Below are 17,696 nucleotides of genomic sequence, written 5' to 3' on the forward strand. Positions count from 1 at the left end.
AGGGCCAGTCACAGCAGCTCATCTTCCTGACGGTGGCAACTGGAGAAGGTCTTTCTGTTTGTCCAGTCAGAGAAATACTTTCGAGAGCTTCCTTCTGGGAAAATGTCCTCGGAGGAATATTTTTATTACTGTGTTTTTAGCATGTAATGAGATGACTGTTCAGTAGCAGGCAATAGCTCAGAAAATAAAGAAGGATATATGTTATTTTTCAGGTGTTGGAAAGATTAGGGAAAGAATTCCGAGCATTCTCAAATGTAAAACTAATGAGTAATATTTTCCAAAAAATAGGGTGGCTCATAACTTCCAAGAACTGAGGACCTTACTTCTTCGTTAGGCAATATTAACAGAAGTCATTCTCATAGCTGACAGTAACTGTGTATCTCCTAGCCTTGGCTGTGCCATTAACTGCGAACTTGATCTGGTAGTTCGTTATTTGAAGAAGTCCTACAGCATCCGCAGAACTGTCTGCTGACGGAGGTCAGAGCGAAGACGCAGGTCCTCCAAACGAGAAAACGTACGTGACAGCACATGCAGTGCTCCATTTTCCTCTAGGTTTGATGTCTTCAGGATAAAGTGACTGTAAATTTACACGCTGCCTACGTTTTGTCATAAACCCAGCCGTTGTGTAGGTGTGAGCTGCCTGAGGGTGCCGGGCTGGTGGCTCGGGTTGTGGTGGGCTGGAGGGGCCTTGGCTGGCCAGTGCGGCCTGCAGCTGGTCGTGCTCTTTGGAAGCATTTTGCCTCTCCTGCCCTCACCGGGCTGCTCTGTGGTGCTGTGTCCAGCCCTGTCCCTTCCGTGGAGGTGGCCGATGCTGGGCCCCCGCAGCCCCTGTCACCCTCCTGGGCCCTCTGCAAGTCCTTCCCACAACACAACCCATTTTCAGGCACAGGAAGTAAAGGGCCTACAAATGCCGGTTTATCGTGCCCTTTGGGCGAACGCGAGTTAAATATTTGGAATATATTAATGCTAAATAGCCTGTGTTGCTAGGTCTAATTTCCGCTGAAGGGAAGCATGTTCCTATTTACTTAAAACCGACGAAGCCATTGCCGTGGCTGGGCCTGTGACACCTGTGTGGCTTTCAGCAGGAGCCCCTTGCCGCAGTTACCCAGCGGGACCCCCCTCGTGACCAGGACAGGGTTGGGGGTTTGCTGTCACCCTGCCACCCGCCCCGGGGGTTGCGATGTCCCCCCACTCTGTGCCTGGCCCCAGAGCCCACGGTTCGGGGTGTTCGCTGCTGCCTCGCGGCCCGGCCGCTTTTAGCGAGGCTTCGTTATTTTTGCAGAGCGGATTTCGGTGTTTCCTTTAGAACCATCATAAACAGTTAAAGCAGCGAAACCGCAGCTGTCAAAATAAATAACTGCACTTTGTGTTGCTTTATCTTTTTGTTTTCTTACGGCGCTGAAAGTTGCTTATTCCTAAAAATGGAATCCACAGCGATTTTAGCAGCTGCTGGCTCAGATTAATGAGGGTGCCTGTCTCCAGCTCTCTTGCCAGCATCTGAGATTTTCGAGTTTAACAATATCTCCCCGTGTTGCAAGAAAACACAGTGAATGGCATCTTAATAAGAGCAAGCCTTGATGAATGCCACATCTGGCTGTTAATCAACATAAACCTAGACTTAGCTGATAAAAATGGTAAATATAATGTCTAAAATTATATTTTAAGTGCATGTTATAATTGGGTATTTACTCCTGTTATTCTGTAGGTAGCGAGCCGGGCTTCTTCATGCTGGTGTTTGACACCCGTGGAAGCATCTCTGGGTGACTGCTGTTCATCCACACTTCGTAACAGCAGTAAACTATTAAGACAGACTGAGGAAAGAGCTCAGAGAAATGACCTGAGATCTTAAGGCTCCTGCAATTCTTTCTTTCCTCACAGCGTATCCTGGTGAAGACTGATAGGCAATTTGATTGAGGCAGAGAATTCCTGTGAAAGGCAAAAAAATAGGGCAATGTTTAGGCTGCCTTATGGCAAAATAAAAATAAAATAAAATTGTATGTTTTCTACATGGTACTTAATGATTATAACTTTCTGGGGGACAGGGTGGAGAGGTCATCATTTGAAATCTTGGCTTCAGGCCTGTAGCATTTTAATTTGCTTTTCTCTGAAGCTGGAAATGGCAGCTTTTGGGTAGAGGCTGCTGCGGGTGGTTCTGCAGCCTGCGCCTGCCTTCCCTCGCTCTGAAATCCATTAGCTGAGTGGCTTGAGAGGTGTCCTGAGGACACTTCTGGCTTTTTTCAAAGCAGGAAATGATGAGAAGAACACCAGCGTCTACAGTGGGTCGGTTTTGTTTCTGTGGTGAACTGTCTTAGTATGTGGTAACAGGTTTGCCAGGTCAGTTGTGTTGGAGGTTTCACGTTCCTGCAGACCGACTAATTGTCCGAATGGTCCCTTGCGGATCTGGAGTGAGAAATGTTGCTGTTGCTGGAAAGAATTGTTGAAGTATTTCTGATTTCTTCTGTTGTTTATAATTTTAATGTCCTGTGTGTTAGCTTTGTTGTTCCAGCACTGAATTCATTGATTGCTGATCTAGTTCACCTCTTTCTTTGTATTAACAGTGAGATTTCGGGACTCGAAGACTTGGTGCGTAGTTCAGGTCTCTGAACATCAGCGTTTCTGCTTGTTTGTGTATTTGCTCATCTCTTTGTACTGTACAGGGAGAGAACAACTTCCTAATGCAGTTGACTTTTTGGCATTTGTCCTGTGATTGCCAAAAAAACTGCTGCTTCCTCCTACGTATCCATCAGATCTCTTTAAAGTCAGATGGGTTCTGAAAGCAGCTTTTTGATTTCCTGAGGTCCGCGTTTGGTCTTCCTTCCTCCCGCTCCCTCTTTCTTCCTTTGTTCTTCGAGGTTAAAGCTGTGGGTGTTGAGGTCCCATTAGTCATTTTGGCCACTTCTGAGATCTTCATGTTGAAAAATGCCTGGATTAAACCATTCCTGAATTGCAGCAGGTTTACGTCACTGAGGCTACACTGGTTGAGTTACTTCAGGGTGATGTAGCTGAATGGAGAGCCCTGTTTACTTCTGCTGGGACTGAGGGAATGTCCTAAAGGACACAGCAATATCAGTTTTCTTATCTAACCTTAATCCCCCAAAATAGCCTTCGCTATGGACCGAGCAAATCCCCTTTTAGAATAAGAAAACTTGTATTAGAGGTACTGTAGTGATTATTGTCATGCTGTCTTGTATTAGTAGTATCCTGTGTGGTTTTTTTTTTTTTTTTGGTCTCTTAAAGGTCTCAAACACAGAAGATGCTGAAGGAATGTAACAAAGCCCCACATGTGGGTTAAAGTAGTTTCTGGAATTAATCGCTGCCGAAGGAAATGGACCCTGCACTCCTCCCCTTCCCGGTGGCTGCTGGCTCGAGCACCGCCGCTGTTGCGTTAGATGAGTGTGGTCGGCAGGATCAGGGCCGTGTGAACACCGAGCTTGTCCCGGCTCCAGCCCCATGCCTGCGAGCAGGGCTGCTGCTACCTCGGGCACTTGCTGCCCAAAGCATTTGGAGCACGAGCTCTGCAGGTGGTGGGTTGTGTGCAGCTGCATGGGGATGAGTGGTGGTCGTGCCAAGCGGTGGGACCCTGACCATGGCCAGTGTCTCCGGGCTGTGCACTGGTAAGAACAGCCCATAAGAAACCAAGGGGCAGTGCCCTACTAGTGTGCAACGCTGTGTTCTCCTTGCCTCTGTGTCTCCTTACTACTTGGACCTGGCTTTTCTTTCCTGCATTGGGATTGCCTTTCACATTCAGCCTAAAAGCTGGCCATAACCTGCCCATGGTCTTCTCGTTCTGGAGAGGACACCTCAGTTCCCACTCCTGTGAGCCCTCGGCTGGTTGGGGCGTTGGATGGCTTGGGGTTAGTGGGTTGGGTGGTTTTTTATTTTCCCTACTTGCTATTTTCAAGGCAGTATGTTTGAGAGAAATTTAGGGGGGCAGAGAAAACTTAAAATGAAACGTTTAATTCAAGCTGGCAGGGAAGCTGCACAAGGGAGTTGCTCCTTGGTGAGTATTTCTCGTCTCCTGCAAATGTTGGTGTCAAAGCATGTGCTCGCATGAGGTTAAAATGTGAGCTTTTAAGGGCAATGGGAATCTCACGTGATACGGCAGGAAAAGTTTGTCTAATATGCTCTTTATTTCATGACTTGCTTTATAAGTCTGCTAGCAAAAGAGGTTGCCAGGTGCCTTCATGGTATTGGTTTTAATTTGCTCTTGCTTGAAGTGTACAAGTGGGGGAACGATAGTTTTGAAATGGTGAAGAAAGCAGGCTGGTTGAGCTGTTAGGCTCCCATGTTGCCATGCTAACCATGTTAACAGCTGCTAATGGTTTCTTAAGCTGCCAAAGCAGCCTGAAGATAGATTTAACACCCAACAGACACCTGTTTTTAGCAATTTAGCTCCACAGGCACATGGCACGGTACTGCAGGGGTCCTGTCCATAAAGAACAGATAAAATGTGTTCAACAGGTTGCTTGTAAAGGTGGAAATTGCTGGCTTTCTACTTCGTATTAGGGCTTTCTTGGTGGAGAGTAAGGAGGAAAAGCACAGCAAGAAGGAATGGTCTGGAAGAGATGAGCACTAGAGGGATTTCTTGGTGTTTCATACTCACTTCTGCCTTCCAAAGGTCGGTCTTAGCATCTTTCCATCGATCTGAGGACTCTCATTTCCCGTGCCACCTCAGAGCCCACCTGGAGCAAGGCCAAGCTGCACAATGACCTTCCCAGCAGTTTTAACCCCCAGGCAGTGTCAGAGCTCCCGCCTGCTGATCCCAGCACTGCCTCAAGTGCCCTGAAGGAAGGTTTGTGCTGGTTGCTGCTGTTCCTGCCTTCCCTTGCTGTGACCGGGCTGTGGCTGTCACCGCAGGGCAGGGGAGCAGCCATGTCCTGCGGGGCTGCGGGTGGCAGCAGGGGAGGCAGGCCCTGCTCTGCACAAACCCACTCCTAGCTGAGCAAATAGGAAGCTTTTGAGACGTGGATTTTGGACTTTTCCAGTCACACAGCAGGAATGTGTGTAGTAACTACTGAATCCTGAACAACCCCTGACTGTTCTGGTTTGGTAGGTGAGGGTTCAGCCTTTGCCTTTCTCATCCTTTGGGTATGTTCTGCTTTTGCTTATTTTCTTTCAGGCCAAAACCCCCTGACTCTGTGCGCTTGGCTGTGCCATCATGTATTCTTTTCATGTGATCAGCGTGGGTTTGCAGAAAAAAAATCACCAGAGAATGGTAACTGGCCTTTAGTTATATCGTGGACTTCAAAGCGATCAGCACAGAAAGGATAATTGGAAAGAAAGTCCCTTTCAGGTTATAATTATTTGTCCCAGGAACCAGAGTTCTTTAGCGATGATGCATATTTTTCCCTTTTGTTTTTCCAGTGCCATGGGAACCTGGCAGTAGATGGTCTCCACTGGTATGCGCAGCGTATACCTGAACCTCCGCACGGGGAAGTGTAGAAATCACGGTGTTGGATCCCGACCAGTGATCTATCGAGACTTGTTTCCAGCAGCACCAGAGCCAGCTGCTTCAAAGGAAAACAGAGCACTCTGCAGTAGGCAGGTTATCGTTTTCACAGGGAAAGCTTCCCTTGCAAGACTCCTGTCAGCCAGGGATTGTTCTTGGCCTTCAGGCTTTTTTGTTTCAAGCCTTTAATGCTGTTTGCTTTTCTTCCGCTGGGAATTGGTTGAGCAGGAACCCTTGCAGAGCACTGTGCCGTACCCTAATGCGACAGGTAGCACCAGCATTAACTGGCTCATATCATCTGGTCATGGTCGTCTCACTTTGCTCATGGCCTTTCCTTCCATTCTGCTTCTGTTCCGGCTCTGTTCTTTGGGATCTTGTTTCGCAGTCAGTCCCTCCTGTCACTTCCCATTTCGCTTACGAAGTTCTCCCTGTGGCTCGTGGACCATTGCAGGATGCCCAGCTTTTTTTCTCCTTCCATCTTTGTGGTCAGCCCAAGTCACGCTGATCTTTGTCTAAGTGTACTGATGGCCGTCATGGAGCCTGCTTGTGGTAATCCATTGGGGAAACGGGGTGAGTCCCGCAGTGCAGGAGCTGGGTCCAGAAGAGCTGTCAGAGCTGCTGGTGGCGTGCCCTGGGGCCCAGCACCGATCTCAGCTGTGCCTGCGGGAGCCTGGTGGAGAACCCCGGAAAGCCGCTGCCATCTCTTGGCTGTGCACCGCTCCTGATGCTCCTTCCTCTCAGTTCACCGAGATTTACGGCCCAGGTCTTGGTGGCGGTTGGTCATGTGAAGATTTTGAGGTACGAGTTGATGCTGAGAAGTCAAAGAGTAGGCAGCAGCCGCTGTGGTTATGGAGTGCACCTGGAGAGCAGCAACGCTTGGATGTTCTCCTTGCCTTGGTGGCCATGCCTGAGGGATGCTGGTGCCAGTGGGTTCAGATGAAGACAGAGGAAATTATTTTTGTTACTTTAAGATGGAGTAATTAAATACAGTATATATGGATCCCTCAAAAATGACAGCCGCCCACAGAGCTAAAAACAGGAAATCCATTAACTTCATTATTTAAAAAATAAAATAAAAATCTTCCCAACTGATTCCTCTGTCACTTAAAGTTCTGCATGGAAGGAGGGCTAATTTAACGCTGCATTAACTCACTGTTATCACCCTCCTGTTACCTAAGTAGTTTCTAATGACTACCCTGGAGAGCACTTGGAAGCTTTTAAAAGTTTTTATGCTAAATTTTTTTTTTCTGTGTGGTTTATACTTTAAGAACAAAAGTTATTGATAACATTTTTCCAAATCTTCCAACAACATGAAAAACTACTCTGTTGCCTGCAGAAACGTGAAGTATCTCTAGTCTGTAATCTCTGGCAAACGAGGAATTTGAAAAGTAAGTGGTGAAATGTGCAAAAACGGATGGGGCAGACTTTGTGGGATGCTGGAGCAGATTTGGGCTTGTGGGTGTTTGCAGTAGCAGCGTGTCCCGGGGGTGGGAGCGGGGCCATCCGCCCTCACCCAGGACAAGATGCCAAAGAGGGCTCTGTCCTTAGGCCCTCTGAGCTTTGGCTTTCATTGCTCTGAAAGGAGACCCCGTGGGGCAGGCAGCTTAGGAGACCTGCCTCTTTGTTCGGAGGCCTTTAAGTGAAAGGCGCCACCGGATTGAGAAGCAATAAATCATTTTCTTTCCTCATTGTCTTTTCTTCAGAACTGTGGCGGGCTGATCTCTTCCTTTTTTAATCATCTGTCCTCCTTTCTCAGTCCAGGTTAAGATGTGCTTCTGAGGTCAGCATCTTTTGCACTTGGGATTGTGTTGGGGGGAGGAGGGTGACTTCAGAATGAAGCAGCCTTGTTGCTGCGCAGTATTTTTCAAGTCTTAAAGTTACGACTTTCTGCGTTGTATCAGTTGGAAGGAGATCTTTGCTGTATGTCTAAGGTGTTTGGTCGCTGACAAGTCAGAGGAACCTGCTCTGGGCTCTTTCCCACCGTAGCAGAGGAGATGCAGAGCGCAGAAGCTGCGCGGAGCTGGAGTTTCACCATTTGGGACACATCCATGGCTCCAGCTGCATGTGGCCGTTCGCACAGCCTGTGCAAGGGATTTCAGAAAATTTTAAAGAAAAACACAGTGCTTTATGTTAGCAATGAGTTGGTTTTTCAGAGCTCTGAGATGCAAGCTGTGATTTTGGAAAATGCTTGTGAATGAATATGTATGCAGTGCTGCTGCCCTGGGCTTAGCTTTTGGTGGTTGATCGGAAGACCTAAATTATTTCCAAGTTAAGCCTTGCATGTCTGCTCTCACCGATAGAAGATATCCAGAACTGCCCTGTGACATTATTAGTGGGTTTTTCATGTTTATAGAATGACTTTGCAACTGTGGAGAGATCTGGTGTATCTATTAGGAACTGCCAGGAATCTTGTCCATAGGGAGCCCTGGGAAACCTTTTAAACTTGACACAAACTTGAACATTTCTTGCATGTTGCTTTTTGCAACTCAATTTTTCAGTGATATTTGGAAAGCTAGAGAGCGAAGGGGCTGGGTCTCTGCCGCCTGGATAGTTTTGTAGTCCTTCTGGAAAAGGAGAAATGACCGCAAAGAAGGGAAAAAAATAAATAAAAAGGGAAGGACAGCTGCTGGCGCTGCCTCGCAGAGCGCACAGTGCTTCTGGGCTGCACAGCACGACCGATGATGTTGTGAACTTCTGCACAGCAAAGCGATTTGCCCAACATCGCTGCGTTTCAAGGCTTCCCTTCTGTAGTCTAAGCTGAACTCCAGCTGAACTGCTGCGTGCTCTGCCTGACACGGCACCGCAGCGAGCAGATCCTGCTCCCAGGGGTTCTGCCCCATCCTCTCCCACCCCGTGTTGGTCCCAGGGACTGACTGGTGAGCCTGCTCCGCTCCTCTCCTCACCACATTGCAGCAGGTGGTAGCTAAGACATGTGGATCTCCTGTGTGAAAGCCAAACCCAGTTGGTACTGGTGATAATTTTGCCGTGGATTTTAGCCTGGATGGTATTTCATGCTGGAGATAAAAATGGTGTTTGTAGTTGGCTGACAAGCATGGCGTTTTAACTTAGCAGTGGACATATTGGTAAGGCACTTCAAAACGATGCAGCTCAGCAAAGTTAGGACCTTTCCTTTCCTTGGAGGAAGTTCTTGCCACGAGTGATGAAAGTTGTAATGATTTACACAGTTTTTCTTTTTGTTTTTCTTTTTTCTTTTTTTTTTTAGGTAAGGAAAAAGCAGAAATGTTCATCTTCCGTGGGTGTGTGGATTTTTTGTTTATTTGTTTGATTTGTCTTTCCCAGTTGGAAGAGGGCTAGGTCTGACCTGGCTCCTTTAGGGCAATTGTACGTATTACGAAGTATTTGTCAGCCCGCTGCGGTGCATTTCCCAACCCGTGCTGTATTTCTGCCAGCGGGAGAGATCGGTAGTGGGCAGTAGGGGAAGCTCGGGGAGGAGCAGCCGGGTGCCCCGGGAGCACTCCGGAGCTCAGCACCTGGGTGCTCAGCACTGTGCTCGTGCCCGGCCGTGAGTCTGACTCCGTCGGTGGGACTGCAAGTGCTGGTTGCGACGAGTGCTTGCAGGCCGAAGCCCTTACCCAGAATATCCTGAAGCCATCAACGTATCCGATGCTATTTTCAACAGGTGTTTTAACGCTACAGCTTAAATTCTATCATACCGAATTTCAGGGAGGTAGGGAGGAGGGGTTCAGGAGCAGTTAATCTGATTCCAGTGCGAGTCGGTCAGTATTGGGTATCTTCCCTGCGCTGGCTGCCAGCGAGTGTGACACCCAATATTCATAGGGGGACAGCTGCGCCGTCCGCGCTGCGGCTCCTCTGTGTGCTGGCTGAAAGCTATAAAATGTGTGTACGTTGTAGGAGCATTTGTCTGCGCCGTGCAGACGTGCCCTCTATAAATTTTGTGTGTTGATGTGTACAAGGAGAAGCAGTTTGCTGTTATTCCTTCACCCATACTGTAGAAAGAAAAAAAATTACAATAAATTCTGAGCTATTTATGCTACAGCTAGGTACGGGTTTTTGGTTTTGATCAACTGATTTTTTTTTTTTTCCTCAGAAGAATAGATGAATTGAAAATAAGAACCTTTATTATCTTTGGGCCTTTCGTCTGGCCGTCTCTGTGTCCTCTGGCTCGTGGCTTTCTCCCCTGCCGGACGTGCAAACAGAAACCTGGCCGGGGGCGCGGGAAGCCGAAGGTGCAGCCCTGGGCTGGGTGGGAAGGGCTTCTCGTGGCTTTCCTCGGGAGCCGCGGGCAAGCTGCGATCGCTTGGATGTTTTTTTCATCACGTACTTGACGGTAAATAATAAAGATGAAAATTGGAAACTTAATGATATAATGCTACATAATCTATATTCCGTTAAGAAATAATACTCTCTATAGGGAGCCATAATGGTGCTGCTTTGGACTTTTCTGGAGACCGTTCATACCAAATTGACTTTTTTTTCTACATGTTAAGTACCAATAATGTTTTCCACAGTACATCAGATGTTTCTGCCAAGGAGTATGCTCCCTGCTGAAGAACTTGGTGAGGCAGCACGGTGGAGGCTCTCACAGTTCCTCCTTTAAGCAGCAAATGGGTTTTGACTCCAGAGATCACTTGATGCTGAGCTAAATTTCCTAGCTGAGAATTTGGATGAATGGTTTTACTTAATTTTGAAGAAAAACATTTGAAAACCCTGAAAAGAAAAATGGGAAAACTTTATTATTATTTTTTGTTGCTTCCCTTTCTTCCCTTCTTGCCTCCTGTTGTGCCCCCCCAGCACCTCTCTGCTTCTCCCCGCACTCCCTCCCCGGTGGAGACCTCAGAAAATGCCAAACTCTGGATTTTGCTACATCAAGTTAGGAGCATGTAACAAACATTCGAAACGCGTGTGAGGCAAGTGCAGCCACCATTGGCAGTTTACTTTTTCATTTTTTTTTTCAAAAAAAAAAAAAAATTGGCTCCCTCTCCTGCTGCGCGGGAGATAACAATGGCGCATTGTGGCGTGCTGCAGCTGCTGAAATTTGACTAGATCCAACTGAAGAAAACAGGAGCAGGTGGGTCAACAACGTGACCCTTTCGTTCCCAGCAGTATCAGTGTGCGCCAGGGCCGGAGGGATGGGGGGCCGAGGTGAGCCCCGAGTTTCAGCCCAGGCGTGAGGATGAATTGCTCTGAGCTTTGAGGATGCGAGTTGCCGTGCTGAGATGACCTCGATGCCTCTAAGGACCGCGGGGTTTGCTGGTATTTGTAAAAGCAGGTTTCACTCCGAAAGTGCTAGGGCTGGGAAGTGTCACTGCAGGTGGTAAATCAGCATCACTGCAGGCGAGAAGTCGTTGCTTCATTACTGGCACTGGTGCTCAGTTCCCATCGTGTGCCGGTTTCTCTGTGGCTGTCGTACAGGTGCTGCGAAAGCCTCCAGCACCGAGTGCCTGCCCTCAGTTCCCAAAATTGGGGGATTATTTGGATTACTTGACTTTTTCTCCCTTTGGGTCTTCACAGGTCACGGTGATGAATTCCTTCATGTCAGTGCTTTTGCTTTGCTAGAGCTGTCCCAAAGATGTCGAGGCTGGGATTTCCTGCGGCTTGGAGGAGGGCTTGGTGTGCGGTTCCCAGTATTTCGGTGGGGATGGAGGATGCGGTTGTGTCGGGCTCCTTTGTCTGGCCCAGCGCATCTCAACACTGACCAATTAGCAGAAAAAAGGGGGAGAAAAATCCAGTTGGAAAGGAAACCTACACGATCAGCTAAGTCACAGCTTTTCCTGCGGTCTTCCCTGTTGAGGTGTGATGGCTTGGGTGATTCCTCGGAGGAGCCACAACGCATCTGGACTCTGTGAGGCTCGGAAGTGGTAGTGAAAGGTGGCAAAGTCCAGCCACGTGGTTATGGCCTCGAACCTTCCTAAGACTGCAAGGGGTTGAGTCTGAGGCGTTTAGGGGGCAGATGAGAACAACTGTTTGTAAGTCAGTGGTAGAAACTCGGGGTTTCTGTTGGTGGGTCTTGTAGTCTTGCTTTCTGGTATCAACAACAGGGTGAGGCTGAAATGGGGCAGAGCTCCCCCTGCTTTCTGCACTGTACTCTGGATACAGCTGTGGTGAGTAAGTTGTAGTAGAAAACACGATGCTCACAGCATCTCGGATAATCCTACCCACAAGTGCTTGTAGTGCTTGTGGAGTAGCATCAAGCTCTATTTTATTTGCATGTGATTACAGCTATAAGAATTACAAGCTACGGTCATGGATGAGTCCCTGCTAAAAACAGTTCATGTTTGTCTGACTTTTTGTCTGAGCTGAAGGCTTAGCCCAGCCTGTAGTTTTAAGTTAAAACACAAACAGAAGTAGAAGACTGACTTTGGGGGAGTGAGAGAGAAATCATGGGGTGAGGACCCTGGGGGGATGGTGGGTCAGGGAAGCTGGGGAAGTGTGGGGAAGGAGCACGCATCTCGGGGAGGTCGGGGCCAGCTCGGTTGCTGTGTGAGCAGCCGGATGGATGAGGTGCAGAGTAAGACGGGAAGGGAAAATTTAACATCCAGAGGCCATGGTGAAACTGGGGAGGCTGCAAAACCTTCCCCCGTTTTCATTTCTGGTGGCGAGGTGAGTCAAACAGGGAAGGGGAGAGCAGTGGCGGTGGGTAGGCGGCTGCTGTGGGCGAGGAGGAGATGGATGGAGGTTGCCGAGGGCAGGAGATGTGGCTGCACGGGTGAGGCGTGCTAGCATGGAAAACTGATCCGCATGACCACATTACCAGCTGTGGTTGCTTGGTGCATCAGGAAGAGGGCCGTTAATAAATCAGAGGCTCTCCGTGCATATCTGCATCTCAGACTTGTTTTTTAGCAGGAACTTGGTGTGATCTGATATGAGGGTCAGCAGCGGAGCGAAGGACAGCAGCACACAGCACCAAAGCCTCATCCGTGCTAGCAAATCTGCCCATCGCCGTGCACGGATGCTGGAGCTGAACGGGATCTAGCTGCAAGCGGAGGAGGTTTAGACGGAGACTTCTGAAACGGTGCCGTGACCGTAGTTTGTCCTTGGCTGCACTTGCAGCAAAACCCTGTTTGGTGCCGGCTCAGCTGCACCCGCTGCCAGCCCCCGCTGTCAGCAGCGGGTAATTTAAGAGGCTTCCACCAACAGCTGGGGAGCACTGTGTGCCGCGGTCCTCGCGCGGCGCTGAGCTGTCCCCTGGCTGGCACATCACATCGTGCTGTTGGACTCGCAGCCGGGTGGTGGTGCCAGGATCCCAACTTGTCGCTTTGGAACGAGGAGCACAGGTGCAGGCTGAACTGATGATCCTTTGAGGCCAGCCGCATACCAGGGAGGCTTCGGCTTCGCTTCTGCCATGCGCGCGCACGTGCGTGGGTCTCGGCGTGCTGGTGTGACCCGCGCCACGCGCAAGAAATGGGGCACGGGACCGCTCGATCCTTCGCTGTGCTTTCCCTCCAAGCCAGCAGACGCCTTCCCGGGAGTTTGGGTTAAAAATAAAATAGCGAAGATGTCACTGTGCCCTGCGTGGAGAGGGGCGATGCTGCTCTCCGAAGGGAGGCACGGCTGCGGATCCAGAGGCAGTTTGGGGACGTGGAGGCTCCTGCCTTCCTACTCAGCCATCCAGCGTGCATAGCGTGTGTCTGCGGGGGGACACGGTCATTACCATATGAAAACGCTGATAACAGTGGGATTCTTGTGCAGGCAGAAACGCGTGAGATATACTACCGTTTTGGTGCCAGTTAGACCCATAACTGCTATTTGTGGCTGGGTTTAGTAACAATTAACCTTTCACATTTTGTATTAGCCATTGCTTTCCTGGTGCAGCTGCTTTTATAACAATATACTTCACTTCTCCTCCCAGAAGCGCTAATTTTGGCAGTTGGAGTATCTGTTCTAGAAAGCACAGGATGTATGGAGGAAGAATGGGGATTTTTTAATAGCTGTTTTAAGTACAATAATCTTTAAAAAAATATATATATATATATATGTGTGTGTGTATTTTGCTTTAAGGAACCTTTTGCACATTTTTTAAAAAAGGGAGATTCCACTACTGCTATTTCTTATTTTAAAGTGAATTTAGTGTGGTTTTCCTTGTGTGACAAAGTCAAATCACACGTCTAAAAAAACATTGACTGCATGTGCGTTTCAGGTATCTCAAACTGGAGCTGGAACTAATTAATGCCTTTGATAAGTCGTCTTTTCCAAGCTGGGGGAGACAGAGTTGTAGCGGACCAAACTGTTTCTTCCACTTTACAACTAGCAGTGTCTTGGGGAGTCTTGAGAAAAAGTGTGGCTATGAACGACCCATGGGTGCTGTCTGGTTTATTGTATGCAGTTATGTAGGTAAGAATATCAGTGTCCTAAATGGCTCTCACGAGGTTGCTGCGTTTTCAGGAATTGCCCTCTTTTAGGCATTTAGTGTTTTTTCTTAATGTCTTCAGAGTGCAATTGTATTGCACAAAAATATTTGAAAATTCAAGTGTGTGTGATTGGAAGTGGGACAAAGTTGGTGTAATGAATTTGACTTTGGTTTTGGGATCGGTATATTGTTACTTAACGTAGGGGAGGTTGAATTTCACCTGTCAAAACATAAATGCAATGTTCTGGCTCTTCCAGAGCAGTCATTTCAATATTTATACTGTATGCTGTGCTGGATAAATAAAATGCAAAATGCAGATTTGCATGACATGGGCTATAGCCTATCTTCTCCAAAGTGTTCAGTGTCACAGGTATCAGGTTATTGTGGTGTTACACGGCTGTGCTTTGATCTCAGATGCACTGGTATTAACTCCAGAGTCCTTTTGCCAAATCCAGTAGTGTGTGAAACTGGCTTGATGGATGATTTGGACTTTTTTCATTATGATTTTTCTTCATGATTAAAGATCCAAAGCTTCTGGTTGTACATTAATGCTGATGATGAATAGAACCTAATGCGACTTTAATCATCCTCTTTTGAAGATGTAGACTGCCCTTTTTGGCTCGTGGCATGAATGCAGGGCAGCCGGCGGGATGGTGCTGCACAGGCCAGCAGAGATGTCATTCATCAGTGTCTGGGGCGTAGCAGGTTTGAGGAAAACCTTCCACGTGCATTCATCAAATGCTGCCGGTTTTAGACAATGGCGTGTGACATGAGATGTCGGACCAGGTTTACTGCAAAGGCTTCGGGGCATGCTGGCTGGATTTCCCCTTTCTGTATTTTTAGGGTAGAATAATTATAGGCTTCTGGTTGTGCTAGGATGGAAGCACTGATGAATAAACGAGGAGCCCATCAGCAAGAGGTGGGTTTTCTTCCCTGCAGCAGCGGTCACAGCCTGCAGGAAGCACCAGTGGCGTTGTTTGTTCACTTGTGTTCCTGGGTCACTTTGCCAATTCCCAGGGCGCTTAAGTTGCATTTTCGTTTGCTTCGTAATAGCACGTACGCTTTCTTTTGGTTCTTGTTGAATGAAATAACCACGTAAACAACACAAGTGTCGGTGCGTGCTCTTGAAGGAAAAACAGCACAGCCAGAAGTGTAGGTGCACGTCATCAGTGCTGTCAGACTGGAAGAACAAAGATAACGCGTGCCCAGAGAAGCTGTGGCTGCCCCATCCCTGGAGGTGCTCAAGGCCAGGCTGGATGGGGCTTTGAGCAACCTGGTCTGGTGGGAGGTGTCCCTGCCCATGGCAGGGGGGTTGGAATTAGATGAGCTTTGAGGTCCTTTCCAACCCAAACCATTCTATGTCTCTGTGAGAATACAGACTTGGGTATTAAAGACGGAGTTGGTGGGAAATGCGTTTACCGATGTACAGCGATGTATTTTTCTGAAGCTGATGGTGTTGCTTAAAGCATCTGAATTCATGTAGCGAAGTCAGTGTGTGATGTGTGAATTAGAACAGAATTGGCAGCCAAGTTCCCTCAAGCTAAATTTCAAAAGCATTGAAGTATGCTTTTAGGTTTTTTTGTTTGTTTGTTTTTCCCTGTTTATGTGTTTTAAATTTGTTAAAGGATAATCGATAGGACTCTTACAATAAATATTTTCTTTTTTGTTTCTCACGTGCCTGTACCACAGGATGGGAATCGCAGCTCTTGGAGACTGGCTTCCTGGCGATATTCCTCTGCCCGCTCTGGACCCTCTCCCGCCTGCCCCACTCCACGCCTCCGTCCAGCATCGTCATCTGGGGCTTTCGGTGGCTGATCTTCAGGATCATGCTTGGAGCAGTAAGTTGGCACAACACATCGCAACCCTCTAGTTCAGGATTTTTTCTGGTTTTAAGGAAGGAGCCTGTAGCAGGAAATGCCTTATTCTCTGTTTCACTGAATCTTTAAACTTAATATTAGTGTTTACTTTAAGAAAGACAAACACAGGAGTAAAAGAATGTGTGTTGATGTATTGGTGCTGTTCTTGTGACTGGCTCTTTAAAAGGAATTAAAGTGAAGTTTAAGACCTGGGCATTGTGGCTTTTTGATAAGTTGCCTGCGAATCCAGTGGGTAATTCCCGGGAACCAGGAGCTTTATGTTGAGTTATTTTTTCTTTGTGTGTGCTTTACTGAAATGTCATTCTCTGCTCCGTGATTTCAAAGAGAACAATTGGTGCATTACTGTCCAAGTGCCAGTGGAAATTCCCAAGTAGGTTGTAAAGGAATCTGTCAGGAACTGACACATCTTTGTTAAAGTAAAGGTGTGGCAGGGGCATTATCCTGTGATCTGCATCTGCGTGTTGGACTCTTCAAAATATCCCCAAATTTTCATCTGAGGATCATTGCTGTAGAAAGACTGCAGGCAGGTGGGACGTTCCTGTGTCTGTTTTCTCTAAAGCCCCTCTCTTATCCCAGCTCTCAAAGTGCTTCAATCTGTAGTCAAGCTTACTAAGCTCTTAGTTATCCTCCTCTAAATAAAGAGCAAACTTTGTATGTGTTAACCTCAGTGTCACCTGTTTTCAACTTTGTTAGTGGGCAGTGTGCTATTGCAGCAGATATTCTTGGAAAATGCATGCTGCATACTTGTTGCGTCAGAGTGGCACTGCCCAGCCTATGACAGTTCAGCAAATTCTGCTTGAAGGAGCAGGAATTTTTTTGTTGTTTTCTGTATATGTCACACAACTGGTATTTCACAACTCACTCTTAGTTGCGTTCATTTCTTTGCCATAACTGTCGTGTAGCGTTGCTGATTTTGCTCTGCTTCCTAAAGCTGGAGGGATTGATTCCTGCAGTTCTTACTTGCTATTAATTGAATAGATCTGTCCCTGCTGTGGGGCGATAGAGATGGATTAAACGATTTATTGTAGAATCATAGAACAGCTTGGATTGGAAGGGACGTTAAAGATCAGCTAGTTCCAACCCCCCTGCCATGGGCAGGGATGCCTTCTGAACCTTAAGTTACATGATCACCAAGTTTGTGTCCTGCTTTCCTGTTAGAATGGGATTCTGATTGTGCTTTGCTCTGCTCCTGTTAATTTGTTACTTATACTCTGAATTATGGGACAGGTTTGATGTAAAGGAAAATCACGCTCATGAAAGGTCTTTGTTATTGTTATCTCTGTGCTGCCCCTCAGCTTTATCCAGAGAGTAATAACTCTCCCGTTATTTTAGGAAGAGCCCTCTGCAAAATAGATGCCACCCCTTGAGTCCCTTGTCTGTCTTGGTTGCTGATATGTAAGTAACAGGCATGGGAGAGTAAAACATGGAAAGGTCATTAAATGGGAATCTGTACAAGCAAGTGGAAATCGGTGATTGATGGGATCTTTAATGTTTTGGGGCCCAAACACGTGTACATTTCCTTCTCGGCCAGGGTAATGACGCTTGCAGGCACCGGGACGCAAGTTTAATGCGTGAAACCGAAATATCCTCCTGCAGCACAGGTGCACCTGCTCAAAGGCAGTCTTTGATTTCTTCACTAATCTGGGCAAGAGCTGAACCATGCGCACAAATGGGGGCCGAAGGAAGGTTTCCCAGGGGGAGGGATTGGCAGTGATTGTCTGGCACAGAAAGTTTGACTTTCCCTGCACGGTTCTCTGGGGGCTCTTGAGCTGGCTGGGGTAGGGTTTTCCTTGTAAAACGCCATCCTCGGGGCAGCTTTATTTCTCTCACTTTGTGCCGGATGGTAGGCGAGCGATGCCATAAACAGTTTTGAAGCTCACCTTAAATGGTTCAGCATGTCTGGTTTTTGCAATGTGATGGCTCCCAGGAAAGACTGCAGGTTCCCATCCCATAGCTCCCCTTTTTTCTGAAGTCAGCTCCTGTATCATGAACAGCACAAGGGTGTGGAGTTCACTTTTCAGCCCCCCTTCTTTTTTTTTTT

At 47.6% G+C, this 17,696-nt stretch overlaps 1 protein-coding gene across 1 annotated transcript in view; it reads left to right on the forward strand.

Annotated features, from left to right (window-relative positions):
* LMF1 (lipase maturation factor 1) overlaps nucleotides 1-17,696 on the forward strand; it is a 184,066-nt gene that overhangs the window by 33,043 nt on the left and 133,327 nt on the right. Inside the window, exon 2 of the mRNA XM_040574410.1 lies at nucleotides 15,468-15,616. Within this exon, the coding sequence (XP_040430344.1) occupies nucleotides 15,605-15,616 (12 nt within the window). The 5' untranslated portion in view covers nucleotides 15,468-15,604. The remainder of the gene's footprint in view (nucleotides 1-15,467; nucleotides 15,617-17,696) is intronic.

The sequence above is a fragment of the Cygnus olor genome, chromosome 15 (genome assembly GCF_009769625.2).
Source record: "Cygnus olor isolate bCygOlo1 chromosome 15, bCygOlo1.pri.v2, whole genome shotgun sequence".
NCBI lineage: Eukaryota > Metazoa > Chordata > Aves > Anseriformes > Anatidae > Cygnus > Cygnus olor.